Below are 20189 nucleotides of genomic sequence, written 5' to 3'. Positions count from 1 at the left end.
TAGAGATGCTTTCCACTTCTTACAGCCAAGCGCCGCTCAGTGCGACTTCCCGCAGAGGTTGGTTTTAACCAAGTAAAGAAGATGGGACGGATTTTCTTGACCGTAATTAAGGGCTCAGAGCTACACCTCCTGTCCCCCACTAGTCTCCAGAACATTCCGTGCTGCCCGGGGCCCCCTGACAGCCCTGAGGTAGCCCCCGGACAGAGCAGAAACTGGCCTGGACGGTAGGGGTTGATCGAGAGCGCGCCGCTCTGGGGGCGCTCCTGTTGCCAAGGGCAACCCGCCCCCCCCCCCGGGGGAGAGGCGGGGAGGGCGGGGCCCCGGGACTCGCGCTCTCCCCGTCGCCTTGGAGACAGAGTGTGTCCTGTGGCCCCGGGGGACTTGAGCGGTGCTTTCTGAAGTTGAGGTGAGGTCGCGCCCCCGGGCTCTGGGCCTCTCTCCCCTCGGCGGGGTCCAGGAGGGGTGTCCAGGGGCTGCCCCTCCCGTCGGGGGCTGGGGGAGGGGGCGCTTGGGGCTTGAGCGGGGCTGCTGGGTCTTCCCCGCACACCGCAGGCACCTAATTAGCCGGGCCAGAGTCCGGCTGCCCCCTCCCTGGACTTCCCCCTCCCTGTGTCCACTGGGGGGGGCGGGGGGGACTGGGGGGAAGCGGGGGGGGGGGAGGGTAGGCTGTGTTCAGCGCCAGGTGTGGGGTTCAAGGTCGGGTTGAAATCTCAGTTGACACCTTGGGCGCGTTGACTTTTCCCAAAAGAGCTTGGGAGAGTGAATCATAAAACAATTATCAAAAATAAAACAAAAATAATAACAATAAAAAAACAATAACAACAATTTAACAACAAATTTAATAACAACAAAAATAACAACAATTTATTATTCTTCACCCCAAGGTTCCGCTGGGATTTGCGTCCTGCGCGACTGGGAGAGCCAGCCTTCCCTGCCAGCTCATTTGTTGACTGAGGTTTATCTTTCTGCTGCTTCGCCCCCCTCCCTTCTTTTTGTTTAAAAAACGCTGAGGCTGGAGAGGGGCCCATGCTTCCTCCCAGTCCCGCCTCATCTGTGAGGTCATGTCCTCTGGAGAGAACTTGTCCTTGGGATGGGGTGGGGACGTCTATCTCTCAACCTCAGGCCTTAATGAGAGCAAACCCCAGACGTGATTCTTGGACATCTGCTTCCCCCCAGGGACGTCCAGCTAGTGGCCAAGATGTCTTCAGTGGGGAAGGTGTCCCAGGTTCCCAGCGGGAAAGTGTACCAGCAGATCTTCGAGGCTGAGGTAGGCCTGTCCTTTTGTCCCCCCTCTTCCTGCTCCCCAAACTTTCCTCTGTTCCCCAAACATTCCTTTCCTCCCCTCCAAACTTCCCTCCCTCTGAAGCCTTCCTTGCTTGGGAATCCAATGAAATAAGGGCTTGGAAAATTGCTTTAATTTTAAAAATAATTCTTATTCTTAAAATATAAGAATATAAAATTAGAATGTCTATTTTGTAAATTAGAAAATTTAAATTAAAAGCTTTAAATTCCTCAGAAATAGCCATAATGAACCATTGGGTGCCCTGGGTCTTTTTTTTTCCTATGCATAAAAGCATTTCTAATTTTTCTATTTAAAAACTAAGATTGATTCTATACTAGTGTTTTAAAACCTGATTTTCCCTGTTAACAGCATCTCACAGACTTTTCCCATGTCAGTGGGCATTCATGCACTTCGTGACATTTAACGGCTGCCTCGTTGATCTAGGGCTTCCTGTAATGCATTAAAATAACACCCTCTTGACAACCACATAGGTGTTGGAATTGCCTCGTCATCTATAAAAAACGCACAAAATGATATCTTAAAAGAAATACACAACTTGAACACTTCCTTTGAAGTTCTGTGCTGCTTATTTAAAAGGGATTTGCATTCCTACTTTGAACCCTAAAAAAATGTTCTCTATGTAAGGTTTGGAAATTGTGAAAGGATAGAGACCAAAGACACAAATGATCCTTACTCACATAACCCTGCTCCCTGGAAGCAGTACAACATTCTTAATGTTTGTCATATTTTCTATGCATTTCAGAGAGCTTTCCTGACCAGAATGTTTGGTCATTTTTCTATGCATTTAAAATGTGGAGATCATGCTGTATAATTCCAGTTATAATTTTTAATTTATGCTTTTAATTGATATGTTTTATGGCATATCACATCATAAGCATTTCCCTATGTCACAAAAAATTCTTTCTAAGTCTCATTTTTAATAAATGCCTAACATTCCATTGAAGGGACCTATGATGTCCCCTCAACTAGGGAGTATTGGACAGTTCCATTTTTCCAGTTCCTTGTGATTATAAAAACTGCTGGGATGAGCATCTTGGTGTTCATTAAAATTTCTTAAGAGATGTCTTCCTGGAAGTGGCTGAATGGCTGTTATAGGGAGTGGAGAACCCTCTGTGTGAGGTATCCCCTACCTGGGGTTGAAGGCCTGCAAAGTGCCTTCCTGCTGGCAGGTTCCCACTGGGTCTTCTAAGACTGCACAGTCAGCCTGAGGGTGCTGGGAAGTCTGTGCTCTGACCCTTCCCCCCCAACTGGATCTTCTGCGGATTCAGGTGCAGCTGGTCCACGCCCTGCTGGCCTCCAGGAAGCAGGATGCGGAGTGTCCCATGCCCCCGAAGGATGGTAGAAAGCCCTTGATGAAGAAGGTGGATATTCCTGAAGGGGAGATGCTGTCTCCTCGACAGCGCAAGTGGATGCAAGGCCTGCCCAATGACTGGGTCACGGAAAACCCTGTTCTCTACAGGTAGGTCCGCAGTCCAGGCCGCACGCCCGCACACTGGGGGTGCATCGGAGCCTTCAAAAACTCCAAAAGAGCTCACACAAGATGAGGGGCAGTAAGAATGAAGGCGCAGGGAGGTAATACCTACTTTGCAGAACTGTTTGCTTCTCCTTTTCTCCCCCCCGCCCCTCATAATTACTGTTTGAGTGCTGAGGGCCAGACAGTGGGCATGGGGATCCCACCCTCCTGGAATTTGAGGCCTCTCCAGTAAATAAATAAGCTGGGGTCTCCCCAAAGGTGGGAAGGCCCTGACACAGAGGATGGGATGGTGGGACAGGAGTCCCAAAAGCTCTCTGAGGAGGGGCCTCAGCTGAGACCGGAGGATGAGGGAGGGGGAAGCATGGGACAAGGCTCTGAGGCTTGGTCCTAGGATCCATGGTGTCCACTGGCAGGAGATGCCCGGGCAGTTTGCTGGGAGACTGGCACGGCCTCTGGGCAGCTTGAAATCAGTGGGCAATGTGTAGGGTCCCTCTAGAGCTTCCCTCATGTGCCAGAGCTGCCCTGAGGGTGAGGGGTTGGGGTTTTATTGTTCTTTTCTGCTTCTGCCTCAGGGAAAAGAAAAGAACCAAGAAGGAAAAGTCTCAGGAGAGTGAGAGCGCCATCGCTGCCCGAGAAGTCCGGGGCCTCACGGACACCATCGGTGAGCCTCTCATCGGCAGGGGACAGCCTGGCAGGGGCCCCAGAGAGCCCTTAGGGGTCTCCTGGGAGCTCTAATACAGAAGCGCCTGGCGCCCCCATTGTGTGGAGCTCTCGCTCAGTCTTTTCCTGGGCCTTCTCCCCTCAACCTTCTCCCCGGGCCTTCTCCCCTCAACCTTCTCCCCGGGCCTTCTCCCCTCAACCTTCTCCCTGGGCCTTCTCCCTGGGCCTTCTCCCAATGCCTGGAGCTGGCAGAGGAGGAAGGCACTGGCTGCATTGTCAGGATTTACTGATGAAAACTAGTTGGTAAAGGGTGATGTTTGCTTTACTGTGATTTCACAAGAAAATTTCTCAATTCACATTTTTTTCCTCATACCACATTCTTAGTTGACTTTATCCCAATATGAAGGCCCTTTTTTTTTTTTATGATTAAAAAAGTAATACATGTCACTATAGAAAAACAAAGGAAGGAGATAAGCAGAAAGTAAAAACTCCCGCTCTACAATTCCCCCCTTCTTTTCCCAAGAGTGCCCCCCACCCCCCATGAAGTCACGTGGTGCCCAGCTTCCTACATAGGATCAGGGGCCAGCAGAGCCGAGTGAGATGGCAGACCCTAGAGCAGAGGGCCCACATCCAAATCCCTGCTCAGCACTGACCCTTTGTTTTTCAATCCCCATGCCCGAGTGGCCTCACTTATAAAATAAGACCAATGAGTCATCCCTAGGCTGCAAGTTCGATCCCTGCTCAGGGGGCAACCAATCGATGTTTCTCACATGGATGTTCCTCCCTGTCTCTCTCTCTCTCTCTCTCTTCCTCTCTCCTTTCCTCTCCCTAAATATATCCTCAGGTGAAGATTAAAAAAATAATAAGACCAATAAGTAATTGATGTAGAACCATACCTGGCACATGTTACGTGCTATGTAAATGTTGCTTATTCTTATTTGTGTATGTGTTTCCTTCTGTCAAACTATTTTTTTATAAAATATAAATGGTCCCATTCTTTACACACCATTTTGGAACTTTTCTCCAGCATTTAGCTGCATGTGCAAGACTTCATTTCCTGTAGCACTCAGGAATCACCGTCATCTCTTCTCTTTCTCCTTAAGCCCCTCGCCCTGCTGGCCTGGTGTCAGGAGCCATCTCCTAAACCAGGGCACTTGCTGCCTTGCTGCCTTTTCCGGGTGGGCGCTCTCCCCTTGCCTTGGAGCCCTGAGGGCGGCCTCCTCACCTCTGTTTTCTCCCCCAGTCCCCGAGAGGGTCAGCACCGTCACTCTTCAAGGAGACTTTAAGAAGAGGAGCTACGAGAGTGCTCTGAAGAATTTTAAGGAGGAGATCACTCAGATTGGGATGGTGAGAATCCTTGCCTTTGCTCCCCTCTGTCCCTTGGCCATTCTGAAGGCAGGTTTGTCACTGCCCCCACCCCCCTTTCCCCCAGCTCCCAGGTTCTCAGAGGCCCACTTAGTGTTGACAGAACCATAGTAGCTATGTTTGAGTGGCTCGTTACCAGTGCTTTTTATAACCTATGTCAGGTTCTGTCATTACTCCCATTTTACAGTTGAGCCCAGGAGGTCTTGTCCTACTTGGCACAGAGGGGACCAAGTGGAAACTGAGCCCCAGGTCTGAAGCCAAAGCCCAGCCTTTGATCTCCCTGCTTAATTCTATTCATGGAAACCAAATGGCCTGATCTCCCATTGACAGCCTGGCACTGCCTGGCCCTTAAGCACCACCCTCACTTGGCTCCCTGTCCCTCCCCAGAGACCTCACCCCTAACCACACTGGTTCCGGAATGTTCCCTAATGAGGCCGTTCTTGACTCTTCCAGACCCTCTCTGAGCCACAGATTGTAGTCACCACTTTCTTCCTGAGTCCTCTTAGACTCATGTCGCTCCCCTGGATTCCAGGAGCTGGCTCTGTTCCCAATGTACCCATAAAGTGCTCACCCAGCAAGCTCACCACTTTCCCAATACGTCCCACCTGGACCGGAGCTCTGTTTCACCCATGAGCACTGTGGCTTTGGTCACACAACATGACTGAGCCTTAGTCTCCTCTGAACTAAACCTGGAATTCTTTATGGGCCACTACTTTAATGAGTATTTGTTGAGCCCCAACTGTGGGCCTGGCCAAATGCCAGCACTGACTTCCCAGGCTGTGATGAGGTCCCAGAGAGTCTGAGGACACGCGCTCAGCTCCGCGTAGAGCAGGGCGTCCGGCCCATGGCGCCTGCCCTGAATGGTGGCTGCCCCTGTGCTCTAGTTGGGAACCAATTAGTGAACCTTGGCTCTTTCGGCCTAGGTAAGGACTGTCATTTTTGAGACAGGACAGGGCTGATTCTTCCTCGTTACGGGTTGGGGGCTTCCTTCTGCCCCGAGGCCATCACACTCCTGGCCTCTTTCAGGAAATGGAACCTCTCATCTTGGAGCCAGGAGCACTCCTTCTAAAAAAGCTGGCTGAGTTTGACGAAAATATCAACTGTCTCTTCAAAATGGTGGAAAATGACAACAAGCTGGAGAACTACGACATCCAAGTAGGGCCCCCTCGGGGGCTGGTGGCCCCACCCGGTCCTTCTCCTTCCCTCTCTGTCCTTGGTCTTCCCAGCCTGACCCAGACTTCTCGGCGCAGACCCTGGGGGAGCTGTGGGACCAGGTGGCTGAGAAGTTCCTGCTCCAGAAGCAGGGGATTAAGGAGCTGGATGAGACGCTCAACTCGCTCGAGTTCTCCCGGGCAGATAAAGTGAGTCGGCCCACGACGGGCTCTTGGTGATTTCCACTTGTGGGGTGTATGAGGCGCCATCCGTTTCCTTTCAGTTCTCCAGGAAAAGAGAGAGGCACTAACTATGGCACCTTGTCGTTTCTAGCTAAAAAACGTGTTGAAGAAATATGTGGAAATCATAGAGAAAACTTCCTACCTCATGCAGCCTGACTTGTACAGGCTGATAAATAAAGAATCCATGGTGAGTGGTTTTCATGTGCAGGGGATCAGCCCACGGAAGGAGGAGCCAGGAGCCCAGCGTGCTTCAGAGCCTGGTGTCTCAGGAGTGATGGCTTCTCAGAGGTTGCATTTCCAAGTAACCCAGGTTGGCCACTTAGGTTCAGGTTCAGAGTCTTAGTTAAGTATTTTCAATAGAAATCTTCCTAAAGTACATTTCATGCTTCCCTGCCATCTTAATCCCAGTTTACCTGACACACCATCGTCATTTTGAGCACCGATGATTTTACAAGCACGCACTGGGCCACGTCTCAGCTACCATGTGCAGTACAACAGGCCACTGTGGAGGCATCACCTCACAGCTGTCAGTCGCAGGGTGGTTTGTGCCCTCATGAGTGACCCCAGCCTACTCTGTTTGTCTAGTTTTTCTGGTGGTTCTTATCCTTCCTCCTGCTGGCTGTCATTCCCTTTTGCTGAGCCATGCCTGTCCCCACTGCTTCCCTGTCCACAACCCCAGCCTCCCCCGGCTGCTTTCTTTCAGATTAAAAAGAAAACACAAGAAATTCAAGGTTGTTCTTGATGTCTCCAAAGTCAGTGATGTCTGTCTCCTCTGCTGCATGAAAAGACGCTTCTTTTGGCTACTCAGAGGTGCCTTTTGCCTGCATGGGTTTCCAGACCCTGTACAGAAAGCTGGGCAGCCAGATAATAGTGAAGGGAGTACAGCATTCAAATCACAGATGACCTCCAGCCCAGGTCTGTGCCTTGCAGTCCTGGACAAAGCTCGGCTAGGGAGTGAGCACAGATGACCCTCTTCGCTGCCCAGACACGAAAGCTCCTGAAATAAGTCAGCCCCTGTACCTGGAACTCCCTGTCCATAAAATGGGGATAGTAATACCCCCCAGTACTTGTTGGGAGGCTGATAACAGAGGGCTCAGCAATGGCAGCTCTCACTGAGACAAGCGGGAGTTCCTAACTTTTACCCATTTGATCCACTAGGGGAGTCAGAGTTAGTAGCATCCCGGTTTTGTTTCACTGTCTGACTTTCCTATGTTTATTTTACTCATTATAACAACTGGCATATGCTACTAGCTCTATGTGCATTTATCTCATTTAATTTCACAAATTCCCTATACTGTACATATCTTCATCTTATGGCTGCAGAAATGGAGGTTCAGGAGATACTTACCAACGCTAGAAAGTGCAGCTGGCATCAAACCTCAGGTTCCAATGACAAGTGTTACAGGAAGTATCATTCACTGTGCTTGGCAGGTTCTCACCCCTGCCCCAGGGAGGTGCCTAGAGGCTTTTAGGAAGCGTGTGGAGGCATTTTTGGATGCTGTAGACCCTGGGGGAATAGGAGAGGCTGCTCTCAATGAAGGGGGCAGCCATGCGAAATGGCAGAACAGTACCACACAATGAATTTCCCCACTGCCATGCCAAGGGTGCCCAGGAGAGAACCACTGGGTAGACTGCCAAAGAACGTTCTAGTTCTGGCCTCCTTTGGTAATTGGGTCCCAGTTCTCATCACAGCCATATGCGGCCAGTCCCTGATGGCATAAGCTCTCTACTTCTGGGAAAAAATTATTTAAAAAACACACAAGAAAAACAGTTAAACACTGAGACCACTGGATGCTTAACTCCAGTGAACCAAAATCGATGTCCTTAATGAACTGTCGGAGGTGGCTTTGGAGCTGGGCTGAAGCTCACGTGGTCACAGTGCATGGTTAAGCCTTTGGGAAAGACCTTGGTCACTGTCATGGCTACTGAGCCCCAGGCAGCTGCTTTGAGTGCCCAGTGACCCCTCAGTACTCCTCAGATACTGCCACCACCCTGCTTGGACATGGCTGCACCGGGCCCCAAGCCCTCAGCCTGCACCTCGCCTGGTCCCCCTCCGGCCTCCCACCCCCCATCCAACTGAGCCTTGTTCTGACCTTCGAGAACCCCTGGCCCATATAGAGCCTGCCTGCCTCTGACCACAGGTCATAAACGAGGCCCTTCTGGGCAACCGGAGGGCCATCGCGCAGCTGTTTGTCAATCTGATGGAGGCGACACTGAAGCAGGAGCTGGAGAGCCGCCGCCGCTGGCAGTGCCTGCTCGATGCCTGGAAGGTTCTCAAGAAGGAAGCCCTGGTGCAGAATCTGAGGTCAGTGGCTGCCCAGCTCACCCGGCCGGCTGGCATGGGCAACAGGTGGCATTCTCCCTGCCTTTTTGCCGTTGCTTTAAAATGCTGTTGTTTTTCTGGTGGTAAAAGTAATATGTGCTCATTTTTTTAAAAGTTAAAATAGAAAAGTAAAGAAGAACTTTAAAATCACCACGAGTCCCTTACCGCAGTGGGGAGCACAGCTGATGTTTGGTGTATTTTCTCCCAGGCCCTTTCAGACCATGTTGCATATGTAGATTTGTATCTTCCTATCTTCAGGAGCATTTTCTGAAAGCAGCACAAACTGTTTGGAAATGTTAGTCTGGCTATCTACCCAATTTCCACTCTTTACTCTTACACATAGCCCTGTGTTACTGGGCCAAAAAGAATGGCTGTCCCTAAGGCTTTGGTCCATCTCACCCTCTGGTGGCAAATTTCACCCACGGGAGGGAAGGTGAGATGAAGGCCCATCTCCACACTTCCTCATCTGGGTGGCATTTTTGTTAATACTGACACAAGGGTCCCAGACCTTTTGGCCAACAAGAAAGGGGGTCTTCTGCTAAGAAAGGAATTCATTGGGCCAAGATGTCTGAGGACACCAAAGAGAGCCTGTTCATGTGTGCTGCAGGTCGGGGGGTGGGTGGCTGGTCTGTACATCCACATTCCTAGACAGGGAGCATTAGAGCCTGACCCCGAGGGTGAAGGAAAGTGTGCTGAGACCTGGCTCCGCCTGTACTTTCCCTGTGACCTTCATCTAACACTTGAACATTCGGAGCCTTTCTCTCCTTATGCAAAGCAGGCACCGTGTGGACCGGTGATAGGGTGTCAGTGATGGTCAGCAAGACACTCCATGAAAAGTCTGCTCTGGGCCTGGGAGCTTGTTAACAAATGTCCATAATCATCCACAGTGATGGCAGGAGCTGACATTACTGGCCATTTCCTGTGAGCCAGGCACGGTGCTAAGACCTTTGCTTGCAGTATCTTCTTGGGTTTTTACCATCATCGGCTCCATTACAGAAGATTAAATTGAGATTCAGAGTGGGGGGTAGTGACTTGCCCACAGTCACAGAGCTGGCAGGTAGCGGCCAGGATCCTCACCCAGATCTGTGCCTGCTGGTCCGGTGTTCTTAGCGCCAGAGCCTCACTGTCAGTCCCTTGGTTTTCTCCTCCACTCCTTCCCTCCCCTCAGTGTACCAGAGGCCCAAGGTCAGACGAAGGGGTTGGAAGAGGTGTAAAGGTCCTGGGGTTCTGAATGTTCTTACCATGGGTCTCATCCCTCTGTCCCATCCACCTTGCCCCCCCTTTCTCCACGGTGCCAATGTGTCCGGACACCCAGTGAGTTTATGGCCAGTGAGAGGATCCAGTCTCCGCCAGCTGTGAAGAAGGAGCTGGAGAGCATGCTGAAGAACCAGGAAACCCTGCAGGGAAAGCGGCTGAGTCATCTCTACACCATCTGGTACAGCAGGACAGGTCCCTGGGGAGGGGTGCCTCTGGGGGTCCACAGGGGAGGCAGGCATAGTCCTTAGCACTGACCTGTCTCCTGAGGCATCCTCCAGACTAGGCCATCATCTCCTGGTTCTCGGGGCCTGGGCTGGCCTCCTGGGCCCACATTCTAAGGTATTCCAGCCCCAGTGACAACAGTGAACATGATACATTTGCTGTAGGAGGAGATTTAATGTAACTGTGCCAAAGAGCTTGGAAGGAGTCAATGGCAAGGAGTGAAGTGGGGGGACAGTGAGAGGAGGGAGGGGCCAGGGTAAGGGGTTGGACTTTTTCCTGAGGGCAGTGGGGAGCAGAGTGGCTCCATTAGCTTTGCAGTTTGGAGGGTGAGTTAGAGGGGTCTGAGGCTGGAGGCCAGGAGGTCAGTGAGGAGACTGCTGCTAACAGACAGGGGACCTGTTAGAGACTGTGGACACCTGCCTCAGACCCGGGTCCACCCAGCTCTAATTCCATAATAAGCTGTTTGGCAGGAAGCACACTGAATGTTCTAGACCCTGGAAGCCTATGTCTGGGAAACCTGTAGCATCCACTCTCAGCAGCAGGTTGGAGCCTGTGTGGTCCTGCAAGCTGGAGACAATGTCTTCCTTGGTCCCTCCCATCCTGGTAACCCTGAGGCTCGGGTTCTGGTCTCCCCACCACCGAGCCTAAGTTCTCCTAGGATATAAATGACAATGAGAGCCCCACACAGCCTCCCCCTCGGCTGTTACTTCCCGCTCCACATACAGACTCATAGGCATGGTCACACTGGTACAAGATTTCTATGCAACAAGAGAGGGCAGGGAAATTCTCAAGGCTTTTCCCAGACTCTGCTGTGTCCTGTTTGCTAATGTCCCATTGGCGAAGTCCAGATCCAGGGGTGAAGAAATAGACTCCACCTCTTCATGGGAGGAGCTAATGATATTTGGCCATTTTTCAACCTGTCACACTTTTTTAATGACTTCACAAAAGGATTCACTGTCCTTTACTTAAACAATTCCTTATTATTGGATATGAAGATTGTGACTTTTTGTGTTTATAAACGGTAATGTTAAGCAACTGTCTTAATACATAACTTTGTATGCATTTTATATGATCTCAGATTAGGTTCCTCGAAGTGGCTTCCTTGGTCAAATGATGTAAGCTGTTTGTTTTTTCGCATTAGGAAATTCAGTTTTATTTTTTAAGTAACAGACTCGGTAATGTGAATTACCTTCTCACGAGGTGCGTTCTTGGCACCAGGAAACCCCCATCAAGTCATTTTGTTTCTTCGGTATTTTCACAGACAGTACTCAGGGCACGCTCCCTGCAGATGCTACCTATTTCCATAAGTGAACGTTCTGCTCAGGCGTGGCTTACTTGTCCTTTCTTCTTTCCCCAGTGACCTTCTGCCCCCCAATTACAGCAAAGCTCAACTGGATGAATGGTATTCTTCCATTTACTCCCTGAATAAGTGCCTTGGTGAGTGAGGTTTGCAGATTTCCCTTGGGTCTCTCCAGAAGTCTCTTCAAGTAGTAGCTTCATAGCAGCTTCAGCCTGTTGGTCATTTATCTGAGAGTTTCTTATAAACTCAGGAGTGGGTGGCAAGTCCCTCCTGGGGGGAACGGGATGGGGGTGGAAGGAAGCGTAAGTTCTGAGGGTTCATATCGGATCACCAAGACCTTGCCTGGCCAGGATAGCGAGGAGGCTTTTGATGAGATTGGTGGTCCTTAGGCACTGTACTGGGGAGAAGACGCTTCCCTTAGTGAAGGGGAAAGTCCTCCTTCTCTCTCCCCTCTTCCTTCTGGAAGAGCAGCTGACATGTATTGTTTCTGCCCATGGAGACACCTACCACATGGACTGTATGATGCAGCTCCGCTTACAATATGAGAAGACCTGGCAGGAGTGCCTGGCGCACGTGCAGAAGTGCAAGGTGGGTGTCCCTCCCGGCGGGCCTCAGGAGAGGAACACAGGGCTCGGCCTCATGTCCCCTTTCTGGCCCACCCCTGCCTCTCTCTATTCTGGATCCCCTGCTTTCCTTCCTCACATGCCCCAGGCCTTCACTGGCTATGGGTATGCTGAAGCTCTTCCCTCTGCCTGGACCCTACCCTCCCCAGTTATTCCCACCTACCCCTCAGATTGTAGCCCAACATGAATGACCACCTCCAGGAAGACTTCCCTGATCTTACAGACAAAGTTATGCATGCTCTGAGCATCTCAGGCTTCACCTTGACACTGCATCACAGCAGTTGACATTATTGATTCAGCAGAGGGCCTATCATGGGGGTTGCTTCCAGCGCTTCACTTTTATGAACAGTGCCATCACTGCCATCACACTCAACTTCTCTCTTCACCCTGCCCACCTCTGTCAGAGGGTGAGCCAGTGAGTTCGCCCATAAGCCCCTTCAGTGACAATGCCTGGTTTTCTGGGGGACAAGGAATATTTTGTCAAAATGCCCTCTCCCTGCCTCCTCAGTAAAATTGTTTAGATGAAAAAAACAAAAAAAGCCCAATCATTTTGAAGATGGTCTAACCTGCTGGCCGTGGCGGTAGGGGTCCTCGGGCTCTGAGGGCCCCACCTGCTGCCCCCAAGAAGCTCCTGCTACTCCACCCCTCATGTGTCAGTCCAGCTTTTGCTCAGCCACCAGGACTCTGAGGAGAGCTGAGCGCTTTACAGTGTGATGCACAGTCCAGGTGCTATTTTCTATGGGCTGTGCCACACACTTGCACACACTGTCATTGAATCCTACAAGATTTTGCAGAGTAGGTGTCACCTGCCCCATGTGGAAAGGAGAAGACCAAGTGTGTGAAAGGCCCAGGGGCTGCCCAAGCCCATAGGGCTCTGCCCATTTGCTTTGTGGCCTTAGGGACAGCCACATGCCTCCCAGTAGCTTTTAGGGCCATCAAACCTCAGAAGTAAAGCCTGGAGGGAGAGAAGGGAGGTAAACCTTGTGTCTTCTGAGATCCCTGCCTCTGGCACTCCCCTCCCCTACGCTGCTGCTGCCTAGGACTTCCCCTGGAGCCCGGAGCCCAATGGCCCCTTTTCCCTGATGCCTGTGCCCATTCTCACTGCACTTGCTTAGCACATGTGGGGGATAAATGCTGAAGTCAGCACATACCCCAAGAGTGTATTAAGCCTGTCAGAGGACACCCGGGATTCCTATTCAGCAGCATTGGAAATATTCAACTGCAGACAAAGTTTTAATTTGGGGAAGGTTTGTTTATTTTAGATTTTATGCATAAACCAAGGCCTTATTAATTTAGAGAGCCCATTTTCCAGTTGGCATAATTCAGTTACAGGAAAGGGGAGCCCTGTCTGACATGCAGCAGCACTGAGGCCTTGCATGAGGGTGGGTTTTGCCTGTAAGGTCTGCAGTAGGACAGTCAGAGTTCAGATTCTGGCCCCGCCACATGCCAAGTGTGTGCTTCCAGCAAGTTTCTTCACTTCTCTGAGCCTCAGCTTCCTCATCTGTCAAAATGGGGCTAATGAAAACACCTCCGGGGGGTTCAGTGAGACAAGGAGAGCAGCACACAGCACCTGGACATGGTGGGCAGACCACAAAGACGGACTATCTCCACTGCTATGAGGGTTTCCCCTGAGGTCCTCAGGGATGGATGGGAGGCAGATCTCAAGGGGCCAGGACCAGGCTCCAAGGTGAAGCCCCCACCAGCCCTACACCAGGCTCTGCCTTGTCCCCTCTAGAAGCAGCTGCTGGACTGGAAAGCCTTCACCGAGGAGGAGGCAGAGAGCGTAGTGAGCCCGTCCTTCTTCCAGATGGTGGGAGTGCTCCAGAGCAAGGTGGAGGAGGAGCTGGAGTCCTTGGATGTGCGTAGCTGAGGACCAGGATGGGTTCACCCGGGGCCCTGGGCTGTGAGAATGACGGGATTCCAAGGGCTTGAGTCCATTTCCCTCCTCGTGGCCCACCCCTCAGAGCAGGCTCTCTGCACCGAGCGCTCCAGGCTCTCCCTCCTGACCCCCCAGCCACCCGGTGGCGCCGCACTGCACAGGACTCCACAGAAACAGTCTCGGGCAGTGACTGCTTCCTGAGCCCTTGCTCAGTCTGGGTGCCGAAGGGCCACGGGAGCCACAAGCTCCTGCCCCATGATGCTTAGAATCTGGAGTGGGGTCCACAAACTTCTATAAGGGACCAGATAGCTTCTGTGGGCTATCCGGTCTCTGTAACAAATTCTCACTCTGCTCTTGTCACACGAAAGCAGCCCAAGGCAATGTAGAAACAAATGGGTGCGTCTGTGTTTCAATACAATTGTCTTGTGGCCTTGAAATTTGAATTTCATATAATAGTCACATCATTAAATATCTTCTTTTTATTTTTTCCCAGCCATTAAAAAATATAAACTCTGTGCTTAGCTCCCAAGGCCACTCAAGAGAGGATGGAGGGCCACAGTTAGCCCACAGGCCAAGGTTGCTGACCCCTAACACTCATGAGAGCATAAGACACACATGTTTTTTTTAAGGGGGAGAGGTGAGGATTTAACAGCAGAGTGTGGTGTTGGCTCTGCTGCTGAGAGTCAGGGAGCTCCACAGAAGGAAAGATGCCCTAGGCTGAGATGGTTGCAGCCATCTGGATGACTAGGCCCCAAACTCCATCTTCTTCCTGTCAGTGACTTCAGTGGACATGGGACAGGTCTAGACATGAGACTTCAGGGTCAGCCAGACCAAGGATATGACCTTGGGCAGACTGGAAATGCTGTCCCAGTGGAGGGGAGGGAGGGCCATGAACCAAGGCCCAGAAGATGACCTCGAGGGACAGTGCCCTGGCAGTAATGGCCAGTCCTTGGAGACATGAGTCCTCTACTGTTCTGAGAGTGAGCCCCATGAGTGAGGCCTTCCTCCTCACCGTGGGGCAGTTGGCACTCAGGGCCCCTTCTCTGGTTCCTGCCACTGCAGAAATCCTTTGAGGCCCTGGCGAAGCGGGCAGAGTGGCAGAGCTTGGACCTCTTCAGCTACTTCCAGGATGCTGTGCAGCTGTGGGAGGCACATCAGGGCATGCTGTCTGTGCAGGAGCTGGAGCTTGAGAAGCGGATGCACCAGCAGTGCCAGAAGCACAACCTGGAGAACCAGGTGTGGCTCCCGGCACCCAGGGGAGCCCCCACGGGAGAGGAGGGAAGGGCCGTGCCCAGATTGTCAGCTGCCCGATGGCTCTGCCTGGTGGCCTGTGAACTCAGCCAGCATTCAGATAAAAAAGGAAAAAACAACAACTTTGACCCATACTTCACACCATCAACAAAAATTAATCCCAAATGTAAAACCTCAAACTAGCTATCAAACTTAAGCCAATGGGGAAATTGAGACTCACCTTGGTCATGGGACTAGATGGAAGTAAAAGAATTTACCTGAGTGAGGTCTGGGCTGTGCAGTGGGTCCCTGGATCCGAAGGTGTCTGTAAGAGAGTGTGCAGGAGAGACAGACAGACTGAGGGAATGGAGCGTCTACTTCTGGCAGTGAGCTGGCTCCCGCCCTACCTGCCTTCGCACAGTCTAGGGAGTGGAGGGGGTCTGCTCAGCATCTGATTTTAAGTACAACTGGTGAAAGAGAGGAGCAGGAGCTACAGGAAGGTAGGACAGGCCAGGCTAGGTGAGTGTGAAGGACGTGTCCCTGAGGAGTCCCATCTGAGCTGAGTCTCCAGGGATGTAAAGTGGACAGAGAAGGACATGCCAGGCAGAGAGAAGAGCCCCAAGGCCTGGAGCAGTGCCCTTTCTGTAGAAAAGAGAGTCCTGGGCCTGCCCTGGGCACTTGGACCTCAGTTCCAGTGGCAGGGTCTCTGCATGTCACTTACACTCTGCAAGCTCTGGTAACTCCCGTCTGCTTCCTCCTATTTCCAGACCCAGGAGGCTCACCTTGATGAGCTGTTGGACCAACTGAGGCAGCAAAGCAGTGAAAAAACACTGAATTCTCACCTGGAAAAGGCCAAAGATTTTCTGAAGAATATGAAAAGCAGGTAGGCAAACCAGACCCCGAAAGACAGAAGGGAATGACCTGGAATTCACATTCAAGGTCAGAGGCTGCCTGCTTTGGAGCCCAGGAGTGTGCCCAACAAACTCAAGATTAAAATGTTGCCTCCAGCTTTGGAGAATGTTGTGGTCCTTTGCAGCTCTGCTCTCAGTCAATGCAGAAACTTCAAGGGAGAACTTTGATCTGAAAAGTTAATGGAAGGAGGTTTCAAGGCCCTTAGTTTAAAAGTCAAGAGCATGGGCCCACTCCTTCCTTTAAAATTTTAAAACATACATGCTCTTTGTTAAAGAAAAAAAAAAGTTAACCAATACAAACATGTAGAAAAATTCCACTTATTCCTATCCAACTCCTTGCTTTTATGGGCGTGTATATATGTGGATATCTTCACATATATAGTTTTTTGTTAATAAGGTTGGATCATACTGCGCAAAGTGTTATAACTATAGATACATTTTTGTTTTTAAATTACCATGTAACATTCATTAATATGGTTGCTTCACAATAATTTAACCATCTCCCAATTGATTTGTTTTTTAAGATTTGTTCCAGTTTTTCAATGTTAAAAACGACTCAGTGAACCCTCTTGTATCTTTGTGCCTTTGTACAACGAATTCCATGAGAATAATTCGCAGAAAAGGAATAGCACGGCGATTGCTTGTAGTACTTAGATTCAGAAGTATATCTTGAGGCAAATAAGTAACCCCCTGAGCCTCTGTCTTCTTACTTGGAAGCGGTAAAAGTCTGGATCTTGGGGCATTAGAAAGTTCGATGGGATAATGTAGGTGAAGTTCAAGGTCAGGGTTAAGACAGTGGGCAGGAAGTGGGAACCCATGTTACAACAAGCAGAGAACGCTCTGGTGTTTTTTTCCTAAACGTTCTACAAAGAGTGTGTATTCCTTGTATGATCAGAAAAATAGCCAAAAGACCAAGGACTATTGTAAAAAGAAACCTACACAGCAGCTCTGTGCAGAGCTAAATGCCAAATTCCAGCCCACCTCCATGGGGTCACGGGCTTGGCTTTTGGCCGGGGTCTCCTACACTCAACCAAGCCCTTCTTAGATGATGGTCTCACCCACCTACCTCCCAGGTATGAATATTTTCATGGCCTCTTGACAAAAGAAGTGATGGAGTATTCAGCAATCATACTGAAAGAACTCAACTCCTACAGCTCCAGTCTCAGCCGACACTTCCATGTTCGTGAAATCTTTGAACAGGTACAGAGAGGGATACAAAAAACCCAGCCACTCACCCAGAAGCAAAGGATTTCTAGTTCTGATTTGCTTCAACTCTGAACACCTCCCCTAACCTGTGTTGAGTTAGAAACTATGTCATTGCATCAAGGAGTAAAAAGCCGAAAGTATTTCTAAAAGAAACCACCTCTTTCTCAGATTAAAAGAGGTTGAAGGGCTCAGAACTCAGGCCTCCAGGCCTGAGTGGAGTTATAATAAAAAGGCTAATTTGACGATTCTTTGAGTTCATTCATCCAACCCACCACTGCTACATAACCCTCTGAAAATGCAGCTCTGACCTACTGTCCTGCTCACAAGGCCCTCGCCAACTCTGCAGCCCCTACCGGATCCAGCCCACAGCCTCTAGGTGACCCCAGAGGCCCCATGTCTGGTTCCCACCTTGACTGTCCCTGCTTGGGCTAACTCTTCACTCTGCCGGCATGTGCCCCTGCCCCGCCCCCTGCCCTTCCTCATCCTGCTCCTCTGCTGGCGTCTGCCTGCCTGCACACATCCCGAACCCACCCATGCTTCCAGTCCACTACCCGTGACAAGCACCCCACCCACTGAGCCTGACCCCCGCATCACCTTCCTCACCCCTTACCTCTCCTCTCTCTGAGTGCTTGTACATGGGTTGCTGTCAAATACAGGAGTTCAGAGCACCTATTGAAGGTGTTTCTTGAAGGGCACGTGCGCCTTACTAACTTTTATTTGACTTGGAGTGCCTTCAGCCCAGGGTCTTGCGCATGATTCAGACACAGTGAATACTCCTGGGGAAATGCATGAATACCTGGAATGTCCTGCTCTGACTCTCCCAGAGGTTGGCTCTTTCCCACACACCCAGCAGAGTTCTGCATGACTAGAGCTGAAAATATGTGTGGTTGACGTTGAACCTGGCCAAGGCTTTCCTGTATACCTGGGGTCCCTGGCCGCTCAGAGAATCCCTCCTGTAGGCAGGGATCACTGTTCCAATACTCATGAATGCTCCCTGTGGTACCTGGGGTGAGGTGAAGCTGAAGCTCAAGGAGGGTGAGCTCACCATCTGCCCTTTGGGATCAGTCTGGTTGCCTGACTTAAAGGATAGGCATTGTCTTGGTCTCCATGTCACAAGGGAGGACACTGAGCCCCACAGGGCTTAAGGGGCTTCCTCAAGTTGACCCAACTTGTAAGGAGCTGGGACTCAAATCCAGACCTGCAAACTCCACAGCCCACACTGTTACCCATGGCACGCCGTATCTATAATTTCATCTGAGGGATTGGTAGCGTTAATCAGAGGGCTCCCAGGTTTGTAAGTCATGTTTATTTGGTATGTTTCTGAACCCAGCACGAATCGGGTGCAGCATATATCTGCCCCGTTGTTTGAATCCTTCCGTTTATACTTTCTGGCTCTTTGCCCTAGATCACTACCAAAGCTGTGGCAGGCCCTAGCTCATGTGGCTCAGTGGTTATAGCATCAGCCCACACACTGAAGGGTTGCAGGTTCCATTCCCCGCCCTGGTTGGGGCGCATGTGGGAAGCAACCAATTGATGTGTCTCTTTCACATTGATGTTTCTCTCTCTCTCCTCCCTCCCTCCTTCCCTCCCTCCCTCCCTCCCACTCTCTCTCAAAATCAATGGAAAAAATATCCTCAAGTGAGGATTAACAACAACAAAATGTCTCAGAATGAGATTTGATTCTATAACGCGTACTGTGTGATGAAAGAGTTTGCTAGTCTGCTTGGGATTAAGTAAAACTGATTCCCTGAGTTGAGAACACACTGATGACCCCAGTGAAATGCCTGCATTAGATGTTGGGGGTGGGGAGAGCAGGTCCTTTTACTTAAAAGAGATGCCCTTAGAAGTGGGGCCCTGGAGGAAGGCGCACCGCTCACTCAGTGTCCCTCGTCTTTTCCTTGCAGAACTTGGATGGGGAAATCATTCTGAAACTCAGGGAACCAGGTAAACCTTTCACAAGTGAAGTCTAATCTCCCTGACTCCACTCTTGGATATTTTTGGGGCTGCGGGCACCCAGTTCAGGCCACATGGGTAACCTGTCTTTCCTCGTGCTGTGGGCTGGCCCTCAACAGAAGAACATGAACAGCTGTTCCGGGAGAGAATGAGAAAGCGGAGGGGGAAGCAGAGGGCTAAGGTGGAAGTGAGCGAAAGCGATGAAAGCATCAGCGGAGGCGGGAGTTTCCTCTGGCCAGCGGAGGAGACGGAAGAACAGTTTCAAGACATGGAGCCCTTGGGAGTCGAAGGGCTGGTGGTGAGCCCCTGGGAAGAATCCGTGCTGAGCGAGGCGGTGGGGCCCAGAGAGGACTCCATTCAGGGGTCGGAAGAAATGCAAGCTGAAAGAGACGGCTCCCTGAGGTCATCCCTGGACCCCGAAAACGTGGGGGTTCCAGAAAATGAGAAGGAAGACAGTGGAGAGGAGGGAGTGGAGGAGGAGAGGAAGGAGAGGAAGGCGGAGGAGGAGGAGCCCGAGAGTTCATCTGCACCTGAGGTAGGTGGGCAATGGGCTTGTGCTTTGGCCGGGAAGGTGTGCTCCCTGCCCTCCGTGTGTCATCAACACAAGCTTGAGTCCCCAGTAACACAGCCCCCCTTGGGGTATGTGTAAAGAATTACAAAGGCATGCACACCTTTTATTTTTGTCAACAGGGATCCAATTCTTACCTCGCATCAGGGCTTTTTAAAATTCACCTTCCTGTCCTTGCATCCCATCCTGCCACCCACTCTGCTGTCAGGTGGCTTTCCCCAAACTTCCCCGGTCCCCTCTTCCTTAGCAACTCTTTATTGTATAGATCAACTTAGCCTCCCTGTTCCCCCTCTCTTCCTATTTTCTGGTTGTGTAGAACAAAAGACCCATCTCCAAGTTGGCAGACAGAGCTCTCCTCAGGGTGCAGGGAGGTGACATTCATATTATTAAATCTTGTCCAACACATTCAAACTCACAGAACAGTAGCTTGAGTTTCATAATCATGAAATTGCAAAAGACTCTTCCTGTGTTGCTGTGGGAAAAATTGACCCATGAAACTTCTTTTGAGCAGGGATCTCAAA

At 50.8% G+C, this 20189-nt stretch overlaps 1 protein-coding gene across 1 annotated transcript in view; it reads left to right on the top strand.

Moving 5' to 3' along the window:
* Positions 1-298: 298 nt before the first annotated feature.
* CCDC180 (coiled-coil domain containing 180) overlaps positions 299-20189 on the top strand; it is a 46050-nt gene continuing 26159 nt past the window's right edge. The window contains exons 1-19 of the mRNA XM_081151507.1: positions 299-406; positions 885-955; positions 1177-1267; positions 2572-2762; positions 3350-3438; positions 4681-4784; positions 5829-5957; positions 6053-6163; positions 6288-6383; positions 8338-8501; positions 9835-9954; positions 11356-11435; positions 11798-11886; positions 13657-13779; positions 14863-15036; positions 15798-15913; positions 17015-17141; positions 19052-19091; positions 19220-19635. Coding sequence (XP_081007633.1) covers positions 1199-1267; positions 2572-2762; positions 3350-3438; positions 4681-4784; positions 5829-5957; positions 6053-6163; positions 6288-6383; positions 8338-8501; positions 9835-9954; positions 11356-11435; positions 11798-11886; positions 13657-13779; positions 14863-15036; positions 15798-15913; positions 17015-17141; positions 19052-19091; positions 19220-19635 — 2238 coding nt within the window. The 5' untranslated portion in view covers positions 299-406; positions 885-955; positions 1177-1198. The remainder of the gene's footprint in view (positions 407-884; positions 956-1176; positions 1268-2571; positions 2763-3349; positions 3439-4680; positions 4785-5828; positions 5958-6052; positions 6164-6287; positions 6384-8337; positions 8502-9834; positions 9955-11355; positions 11436-11797; positions 11887-13656; positions 13780-14862; positions 15037-15797; positions 15914-17014; positions 17142-19051; positions 19092-19219; positions 19636-20189) is intronic.

This window comes from Miniopterus schreibersii (assembly GCF_964146895.1).
Source record: "Miniopterus schreibersii genome assembly, chromosome: 11".
Taxonomy (NCBI): Eukaryota; Metazoa; Chordata; class Mammalia; order Chiroptera; family Miniopteridae; genus Miniopterus; species Miniopterus schreibersii.
This window is presented reverse-complemented; position numbering and strand designations above follow the sequence as displayed.